The following is a 10,972-nucleotide window of genomic DNA, read 5'->3' as shown; positions in this document are numbered from 1 at the left end:
TTGGCATCTTGGCATGGCTGCAGCTATTGTCCAGGTTTGGTGATGAGTGTCCTTGATACAATACTGAGAGAATCTTAGTAGCCTATTTCATGTGAGGCATCTTCACTGAGCTCTCTCAGAGTTTATAAGCTGATTCCTTTTTTCCTTTACATTCCAAAAACACTATCCTCTTAGCAAGCCTCTAATCTTCTGAGCAGACCTAGTTTTTGAACTCCCCAGGCACAGGCTAGGCCAGAGAAATCCTATATACTTTTTCCCCTCTCTCTTCTTCTTAATGCCTTTCCTCTATATTAATTAAACCACCATAAAATTTCTAACTGACTTGAGTATTTTATTTGGGATTTTCCCTGGCGACTAATGAAATTCATATTTAGTCACAACCTTAAATTTATCCTTACACTACTTACACTTTCCTCCCCTCCACCAGGGACATTGACCTCCTTGTTCATCCCTGGCCAAGACCCTCCATCCCCTTACTCTGACCCTTTACAAGCTTTTTCCTGGTGATTGAAACTGCTAGAGCCTTCTTAGAAGACTTCTATCTACACTGCTGGACACATATGTTCACATAGTTTCTGCCCAGTAGACTGTGACTTCCTGGAGGCCAGAGACTGGTTTTATTTCCTTCCTTTGCATTCCCAGGAGGTGAGCACAGTGCTTGGCACAGAGCAGCTACTTACTAAGTACTCCCTGATGACCTAAGAAATGGTGAAAGGGTTTAGGAACACAATTTCTGGTGTGATGACACTGTTGCAAAGGACATGCTGAGTCTAACAGGATGAAGCTGCCTTCCTTCTGATATTCGACCTTGCAGGAGTTTGGCCAGGGTTGGGGATGGACTACACTCATCTGGGAAGGATTAATTCCATAAACAACTTGGGATGGGATTGTTAAGGGAAGAGGTTAAAGAAATGTCTAGCCTATCACCCTAAGTGTTGCTCCTGTGTCTGGCTCAGCCTCAGCAGGGCTTGGTCACATTCAGCCAGAGGACCCTGTGATGTCTTCAGCCAGGGTTCCACCAATGCAGCCTCCTCCAGGAAAGGGAGTCCTCTCTGGAACTGTAATAATTAAAATAGTGGAAGACATAAACTGTGGCAGTTAAAAGAGTGTTTTGGCTTAAAATGTGACCGCAGAAAATATGGTTTCATGACAGTGTCTTGTTTTAAATCAAATATAAGGTGGTTGCCAAGGAAAAATTCCCAATTATTAAATATACCCAAATCAGCTGGGTTTTATAGAGATTTTAATTCATACAAATGAGGAATTAAAGAAAGGGAGAGAAAAAGGAAATAATGAGAAAAGAGCTACACCAGCCTAGGCCAGCATGAGCCAGCCTAAGCTGAAAACCCTAAGAGAGGGATCAGTCAGTCTTTTATCAACTCACCACAAGATCTCTGAGACAGTTCCCAAGAGAGTCCCAAGAGAGAAAGAGTCCAAAGGGACAGAGTCTCTTCAGAGGGAGCTCTAGCGAGAGAGTCCTCTGCTCTCAGTTTTTCCTCTCCTTTTAAAGGAAATTTTCTCCTAAGTCACCTCCCCAAGTCCTCACATCTACCAATCACAGTAGATGTTTTTCAAAGGACAGACCATTCTTAGTTCATACCTAAGAAGGCTTACATTTTTTATTAAGTTCACACCAGAAAACTTCTGAGTAAGTTTCTCACCTCTTTGTTCCTTGTAAATTCACAAGTTGCCTGACCTTTATAGGTACTTAGCACCCTTTTGTATTAGATCTAAAAATATGTATAGCATAAGAACTTTTGCCTTACTATAAGTATCTGTTTAAGTATTTTTCATTATTTAGCAAGGAGTTTCTTCCCCTAAAGCAGGTTTAAGTAGGGGTGGAGTAGAGGTCTTCACATTCCTGATCTAAGTAGAAGTCTCACATTCCTGATCTAAGTTCCTTCATTATTTAAAATAGGGAATGGTCTTAACCAAACCTTATGAAGTAGGGTCTGAGAATTTTTAACGTTCACAGAACCACTCTCTCCAGAAGCCAGGAAAGGTAGACCAGCTACTCATCCAGCAAGCCAAAATAAGATTCAGGGAGTCTCCACCTTCAGTCCAGCTCATCGACTCAAGTCTCCAAAGACAAACTTCAAAAGTGAAGTCCAAGAGCCAAAGTCTGAAGAAGTTCAAAAGGCAAAAACCAGAAGTAAAGTCCTCCAAAGAAGGAGTCCAAAGTAGAAGATAAAAGGCAAAGTCCAAGTCCCTTGGATAGGAAGTTCAGAACTTTATATAGTCCTATTTCCACACTACTTTCTGTCTCTCCCCCACTTTATGGGAGGATTTCAATTTGCCTAGCACTGCCCAAGGGGGTTGGCATAGTCTTTGGAGGTGTGACCTTACTCTAGTGACTCGTAAATTCTCTTGCTTAGTGTTAAGTCGGAGTGCTTAAGTTTTTTATTAAGTTAAAAAGTTGCTGATTAATAGACAAAGAAAGTTTGATTCACTCTTCACAATACATATAGTATGAAATTTGGGATGTTTAACGAGGGCTCCTCTGTAGGACAGTCTATGAAGTCTATTTTACAGCAAAAGGCCTTTCCTAATGAATCGGAGATACTGAATCTTATCTTCAATATAATGAATCCAGTGTTTAGACAATTATAAACTGTAATTTTTCTCTGTAGACCCCTTTATTCCAAAAAGAATATTTTTCATTGCTGATCATATAATTCTCTATCATTTCAAATTTTATTTTTTGACAATTATATGTAAAAACAATATCCAACATTTTAAAAAATTTAGTCTTGGATTTTCTCCCCCCTGTCCAAGAGCTGTGAAACAATATCAAATAGCTTTTGCATATACAATATTGTAAAATATTTTTTCATATTCATCCTTCTGTGGAACTAAACTCACACAAACAAAAAATATTTACAAGTAAAATTTTTCTTTTGTCTGGATTTAGATTCCATAAGCTCTTTCTCTGGAAACTGATGAAACTTTTATTTTGAGTCCTTTGGGATTGTTTGGATCCTTGTATTGTTGAAAATACCTCAAAATTGTTCTACATACATTATTGTTTCACAAAATGCAGTGTTCTCCTAGTTCTGCTAAATTAATTCTAAGTTCATCAAGTTTTTCCTTCTACTTATTAATTATAAAAGTGTTCAATTACAATCATAAGCTACAATTTACTCATTTATTAATAATGACTTTCCTCTTACTTTCCAATTCTTTTATCACCCAAAAAAAAAAAAGCACCTTAAAGTGTTTTTTAAAAAATACTAATGTCCTTTTCCTTTTTGTTTTTTAATGCTCTTTGGCTATTGTTCCAAATTGCTCTCTCCAGAATGGATGAATCAGTTCAAAACTCCCCCAATACTGTACTAGTATCCAAATTTTCCCACATCTCCTCAAATTTTGGTCACTTGCTTTTTATGTTATAGGAGTCAATCTAACAGATGTGTGGTGCTCCCTCAAATTTATTATAATTTGCATTTTCCTAAATAATAATGATCACCCCTGAGGAAAATACATACAAATTGAGCACATTCATTAGTTGTTTTTTTTTTTTCTGGACTATAAATCAAGAGATGATCTTTGGTGGAAAATCTTAATATGGGAAATCCATCTGGGACTAGTTTGATCAGAAGACATTTTCTCATACTGAACAACCACTGGACTCTCCATTTTAATGTCTTTATTCCTTCACGTGTTATGTTGTGATTTGGGGTGAGGAAAGAATAAGAGGGAACATATAAATAATTGATTTATTGGTTGGGAAGGGGAGGAAGGAACAGGAGTTTGGGAGGAACAAACCATTCATCCTTTATCACACACAACAGTAATAAGATTTCTTTTCAAAAGGAATTCTAGGTTGGGAATAAAAGATTGTTGCCTTAAGTCCGTACCACATTGATAATACTCCCAAAGTTTCTCTCTGGTGTGGATCCTCTTACATTAAACAATCAAAAAGTTGTAACTATAACTTCAGTCTCACTCAAGAGATTTCCCTCCAGTGAAGATTTTTTGAAATGAAGCAATGTTGGAGTTTTCTGTGAAAGCTTATCCAAACTGATTACATCCATCCATAAAGTTTCTCTCCAATGTGGATGTTGTATTAGGGTATTGGGTATTGGGGATGGGATCTGATGGATAGAATTGGGCAAGTATCAGGATGTTAAATGTGGTTTGGGAAGGCCAACAGAAAACCTGTCTAGGCAGAGTCTGGTCTGAGACCAATACACACAGACCACATAGTAACAGAACAGGTGTGTTTATTCTAAAAACAAAGGATAGACAGGAATTAGGATAACATTAATACTAAGGTCAAATAATGAAAATTTCAGAGATCGAATTATCCCTTCCAATGGAGTCTTCAGAGAGTCTGATTGACACTAATCCTCACCTCTCTGACCTAAAGAAAACCCAGTCCCTTGCTCTACCTAAATCTGCACTAACGCCCCCATGACCCCCCACCCCCTTAGGTGGTATTAGAGGTAGTGGTCTATGACAGTTGGCAGGGCCCAAGGAAAGGGTCATGGATTTAAAAGGAACCCAGACCTGGTCTTACAGTCAGATAGCCAGATGTTCCAGAATCACAAGGAAACACAGCAGACAACAGCAAGGCAGCAGGTAGGATGAGGCATCAGGGTAGATCATCAACTACAGGACAGGCAGCCAGTCTCCCCAAGTAAATTCAGAGAAAAGACAGCCAAATCCCAGTTAACCATCTAACCCCTACTTTTACATTCTAGAATCTTTACCTGCTACAACTCTCCCCTACAGACCAAACACTCTTGCCAAAACCCTCTCTTCTTTAAAACAGTTCCTCCCTTTGCACAAAGGACAAATAGTGTTAAAAACAACAACTGTTTCTGCATTTGTGCATCAACAAACTTGTATCCCACCTAAACTAAAATTCTTACCCAAAATAATAAATAGCCTACATCCTATCTAATACTACCTTACTCTAGGGATTCAAACAGAGGAAAGGAAAAGGGGAAAAATGTACAATGATATGTTACAAAGAATAAAATACAAAGAAACCATGAAAAAGCAAAATAAGCAAGAAAATATCATAACAGAAATAGAAACACAAAACTTCATGCTAAATAAGTCATAAAAATATCATTCTTATAAACACAGAAAAGAATCCTATCAAAACTATTACAATACAGTAAACAGAAAACAGCAAAATAGAAAAGTACAATAAACACAACATTGTATAAGCTTTACAAAAATGCCAAACCAAGCCATCAAAACTTACTTATGCAAAATACATTTAAAAATAGATGAAAATTCAAAACAATCTTATTCTAAATTAAAACATTATTATTACACAAAATTGAAACTGTTACATAGAACTGTGCATCTGACTGTCCTATGTAGGAAACTTAATCAGTATCAAATATCAACTACAGACATAATTTCTACATATATACATATAATACATACAGACATATGCATGTGTGCTACACATATATGCATGTCATATTTACAAGTTACATATATACCTACACTTACATACATGTGTACATTCAGTTTAATACAATTTTATCAACCCTATGATATACACTATTTATATATATATATGTGGAAAGTGTAATTCATGTAGTAATGTAAGTTTTAATGTAATATACTACCCTACCTTATCAACCTTTACCCCTAATCTAACTACATCCCTATATGCTTCCTAATATCATCAAAAGAGAACATCTGAATTCAGACATTCTATATAAATGAAATCTCCTAAAAACTAACCTACTATACCTATGCTACTACTATTCTAACCTCCCTAAAATCTAAAAAGTATCCATTTACATACATGGACACTCATATATAACTAAATCCTATAACAAGTAACAATTCATTGATTCACTAATCAATGTAACCTAACCATTTTTACGTCTATGTGTTTATGTTGTGTTATGTTGTGTTTCTGTTGTATGCAATATACCTACAGAAACATTAGACTGTCCATCTTCTCATCTTGTCTGAAGAAATCTTTTCTTCAGCCCATGGCAGCAATATGCACTGTTGAATGCATTCTTATATGAAAATATGCAAGGTTACGTTAGCCAAAAAACCAATACAAACAGTTTTGGATCAATCACTTGATCCTTTTCACTGAAAATTCATCTTTAAGGTTTCTATCTGCTTCTCAGCTACAAATACTTCAGTCCTGCATAATTTCCTCTGTTGTCTCTGGATTCTCTTCTTCCACAGGAATCTCCCCCTCCACAGGAATCGTGCACTCCTTCCTGAACTTTTTGCCTGCAGACTCAATTTGATTGATGAAATTTCAGCTTTTCACCAATTCTTCCTTCTTCTACCTGACTACCCAAAACTGTATTAGGGTAGTATTAGGGATAGGATCTGATGCATAGAATTGGACCAGTATCAGGATGTTAACTGTGGTTTGGGAAGGCCAATAGAGACCCAGTTCAGGCAAAGTCTGGTCTGAGACCAATACACACAGACCACATAGTAACAGGAAAGTTGTGTTTATTCTAAGAGGAAAGGACAGATAGGAATAAGGATGACATTAATATTAAAGTCAACTAACAAAAACTTCACAGACCTAATTGTCCCTTCACAAGGAGTCTTCAGTTTGATCTACACTAACCTTCACCTCTCTAACCTAAAGAAAACCCAGTCCCTGTTCTACCTAAATCTGCACTAACATCCCCCACCCCTTTAGATAGTATTAGAGATAGTGGTCTATGACAGTTTGGCAGGGCCCAAGGAAAGGTCATGGATTTAAAAAGGAGCCCAGACCTTGTCTTACAGTCAAATAGCCAGATATTCCAGAATCACAAGGAAACACAACAGACAACAGCAAGGCAGCAGGTAGGATGAGGCATCAGGGTAGATCAGCAACCACAGGACAGATAGTCTCCGCAAGTAAATCCAGAGAAAAGACAGCCAAACGCTAGTTAACTGTCTAATCCCTACTTTCACATTCTAGAATCTTTTTCCTCCTGCAACTCTCCCCTGTAGACCACACTCTCTTGCTAAAACCCTCTCTTCCTTTTAACAGTGCTCTGATATTTAACCAGATAAATACTCTATGAAAGCCATTCCACACTATTTACATTCATGAGGTCTCAACGCAGTGTGGATGCTATGATGTGCAGTAAGAGAACTCCTGTGTGTGAAAACCTTTCCACATTGTTTGCATTCATAAGGTTTCTCTCCACTGTGGATTCTCTGATGTGGAACAAGAGACATCTTCCATGTGAAAGTCTTTCCACACTGTTTGCATTCATAAGGTTTCTCTCCAGTGTGGACTCTCTGATGGGAAACAAGATTACCTCTCACTGTAAAAGCCTTACCACATTGTTTACATTCAAAAGGTTTCTCTCCAGTGTGGATTCTCTGATGTGCAGCAAGCTTGTCCCTCCGTGTAAAAGCCTTTCCACACTGTTTACATTCATAAGGTTTCTCTCCAGTGTGGATTCTTTGATGTAGAACGAGATCCATCTTCCATATAAAAGCCTTTCCACATTGTTTGCATTCATAAGGTTTCTCTCCAGTGTGAATTCTCTGATGTCCAACAAGAACACTACTCTGTTTGAAAGCCTTTCCACAGTGTTTACATTCATAAGGTTTCTCTTCAGTGTGGATTCTCTGATGTCTAACAAGATAGCCCCTCAGAGAGAAAGTCTTTCCACATTGTTGACATTCATAAGGTTTCTCTCCAGTGTGGATTCTCTGATGTGTAGCAAGATGGTCCCTCAGTGTAAAAGCCTTTCCACATTGCTTACATTCATAAGGTTTCTCTCCAATATGGATTCTCTGATGTGCAACAAAACGGCCCCTCCGAATGAAATTCTTTCCACATTGTTTGCATTCATAAAGTTTCTCTCCAGTGTGGATTCTCTGATGTGCACCAAGAGAGGCCCTATCTGCAAAAGTCTTTCCACATTGTTTACATTCAAAAGGTTTCTCTCCTGTATGGGTTCTCTGATGTCTAACAAGATGGTCCCTCAGTGTAAAAGCCTTTTCACAGTGTTTACATTCATAAGCCTTCTCTCCAGTATGGATTCTCTGATGTATAGCAAGATGGCCCCTCTGTGTAAAAGCTTTTCCACACTGTTTACATTCGTAAGGTTTCTCTCCAGTGTGGATTCTCTGATGTGCAGTAAGACTGTCCCTCCGTGTAAAAGTCTTTCCACACTGTTTACATTCATAAGGTTTCTCTCCAGTGTGGATTCTCTGATGTGAAACAAGAACACTCCTTTGTTTGAAAGCTTTTCCACAGTGTTTACATTCATAAGGTTTCTCTTCAGAGTGGATTCTTTCATGTACAGCAAGATTGCTCTTCTGTGTGAAAGCCTTTCCACAGTGTTTACATTTATAAGATTTCTCTCCAGTGTGGATTGTTTGATGACTGGCAAGGCTGTCCCTACGTGTAAAAAACTTTCCACATTGTTTACATTCATAAGATTTCTCTACACACTGGATTATTTGATATGAATCAAGCTCAGAGTTCTGACTGAATGACCTCCCATCTTTATTACTCATAGAAACCATCTCTACATGTTTAGTTTTTTGATATCGACTGAGGTCTAAACTGGAGCCAAAGGACATTCCCTCTAGGTGATCTTGATACAAGGGCATTTCAAGAGGTTTCTCAGCCAAATGAATAACGTCTTGTTCTGTAGGAAAGCATTTGCTGTATTCACTGTTCTGAGAATAGTCATTTTCTGCGGTCAATTTTGTATACTGACTTAGAACTGAATACTGGCTGAATTTCTCTGCTCTTCCATCAATTTCATAGTCACTCTTTGAATTTTCATTTCCCTTGATATTAGAGTAACAGACTTCTCTCAAAATGAAGTCAGAGAGACACTCATTTGTGCATCTTTGGAGGCCATATCTTTCCACAAAAAGGCTCAACTTTGTAGACACCTCCTTAACTTCAAAATTCGTCTGTGCCCCTGAAAAAAAAAATTATATAAGAAGGAAGATACACACACACATAGACATATACATTTCTTCCTCTGATAGCAGAAAGTAAATTGATTTTTATTCTATTTACTCAGGTCAAAAAATGATTTCAAACTTTCTCATCATACTTCACAATTCATGTCCTGAGTAAAGAATGGAGAAATGACCTAAATCACTTCCTTGAAACTAACCTACAAATCTAACTCTGTGTCTGAGCAAGCTCTGTCCAGAGTACCATGCAGTATTTCTCCATTGCCCTTTCTATCTTAATGTTAAAAATCACTTGTTGATTATTCTTATAATCTCAGGTAACCTTTTAGATATTCTGTTCTCACCATTTTGGAGGCACTATCACATGATCACTCTTGGTAAATTTCATATGCTACACAGAGAAACAATTTCATTCCTTTTAACTCTCATGCAGTAATTTTCAAAGTGGAATATTAGTTTTCTTCTTTTCTCTACAGATGAAAAGATATTCCATTTTATTTTATGATCTACCATATATTATATCTCATACTATATAATGAGTCCATCATCTATCTCTCAGGAAATCAACATGATTCAGTATTGGTCTTCCAGCCCCAAGTTTAGCACTCCCTTCTCTACAACAGTCTTTTGTGCTTTCACTTCACTTACCTGGATAGGAGCTCTTCAAGCGTTTTTGTTCTAGCAGCCAAGTTCCTTCCCTTCTCTGAAAACTGGAGATAAAATCTTCTCTAGAAACTGGAAGCCCTAGACATAAGAAAGAAGGGTTCAGGAGAGAAAAATAAAAAATTTAGTGCTCTTAACAAAAAAAGGGCACATAACCAAGGTCTACAGGATAGTTTCTGTTGTATTCATAGTTGGGACATGGGCAAAAGGGCAGAGATCATGGAACCCATTTGCAATCAGAAAAAAACATCTTTATTTACCTCTTCTAATAGAAGGATAGGATAGGGACTTTCCACAACCTCCATTATCTAGAAATTAAAAGCAGCTGTTTTGGGACCACAATCCAGTATTTGACAAAAACTGCTGGGAAAAGTGGAAAATAGTATTGGAGGGATTTGGTAGATCAAGATCTCACATGTTACACCAAGCTAAACTCAGAATCAGTGAATGACTTGGATATAAAGAAGGAAACTATAAGTAAATTAGGTGAACACAGAATAATATACTGATCAGATCTTTTGGAAAGATTTTTAAGACCAACCAAGAGTTTAAAAAAATTACAAAATACAAAATAAATAATTTTGATTACAGTAAATTAAAAAGGTTTTCTACAAATAGCACCAATGCAACCAAAATTATAAGGGAAGCAACAAATTAGGAAAAAATTTTATAACAAAAAACTCTGACAAAGGTCTAATTACTCAAATTTATGAAGAGCTAAATTAATTGTACAAAAAAATCAAGCCATTGCCCAATTGATAACTAAACAAGGGATATGCATAGGCAATTTTCAAATAATGAAATCAGAAGTATTAATAACCACATAAATAAGTGTTCTAAATATCTTATAATCAGAGAAATGCAAATCAAAACAACTGAATTTTCACCTCACACCTAGCAGATTGGCTAACATGACAGCAAAAGAAAGTAATAAGTGTTGGAGGGGATGTAGCAAAATTGGGACATTAATAATATTACTGGTAGAGTTGTGAAATGATCCAAACATTCTGGATGGCAATTTGGAATTATGCTAAAAGGGTGCTAAAAGACTGCCTGCCTTATGATCCAATCATACCACTGCTGAGTTTGTGCCCCAAAGAGATAATAAGGAAAAGGACTTGTACAAAAATATTCATAGCTGCTCTTTTTGTTGTGGCAAAAAATTGGAAAACGAGAGGAAGCCCTCAGATTGGAGAACAGCTTGACAAATTGTGGTATATGTTTGCAGGAGATCATCATACCCTGGCTAGCTGATGAGATCACAGTCTGGGGAAATAGGGTCTGCAAAGTAGCCCCCAGAAATTGAGGCCCCCACTGTTCCCCCTCAGTGACTTCTCTCCCCAACCTCCCCACTAGTGGATTTGCTACGATTACTAATCTCTCCCCAATACAGGAGAAATGATATGGAAGCAAATAT

General features: G+C 37.3%; 1 protein-coding gene across 5 annotated transcripts in view; it reads right to left on the bottom strand.

Annotated features, from left to right (window-relative positions):
• Positions 1-3,702: 3,702 nt before the first annotated feature.
• LOC100021480 (zinc finger protein 260-like) overlaps positions 3,703-10,972 on the bottom strand; it is a 42,083-nt gene continuing 34,813 nt past the window's right edge. For all 5 annotated transcript variants that reach the window (XM_016422380.2, XM_016422381.2, XM_056825763.1 and 2 more), the window contains exons 4-5: positions 9,541-9,636; positions 3,703-8,891 (exon numbers count right to left, since the gene is read on the bottom strand). In XM_016422380.2, coding sequence (XP_016277866.1) covers positions 7,036-8,891; positions 9,541-9,636 — 1,952 coding nt within the window. In that variant the 3' untranslated portion in view covers positions 3,703-7,035. The remainder of the gene's footprint in view (positions 8,892-9,540; positions 9,637-10,972) is intronic.

Source organism: Monodelphis domestica, chromosome 4 (genome assembly GCF_027887165.1).
Source record: "Monodelphis domestica isolate mMonDom1 chromosome 4, mMonDom1.pri, whole genome shotgun sequence".
Lineage (NCBI taxonomy): Eukaryota > Metazoa > Chordata > Mammalia > Didelphimorphia > Didelphidae > Monodelphis > Monodelphis domestica.
This window is presented reverse-complemented; position numbering and strand designations above follow the sequence as displayed.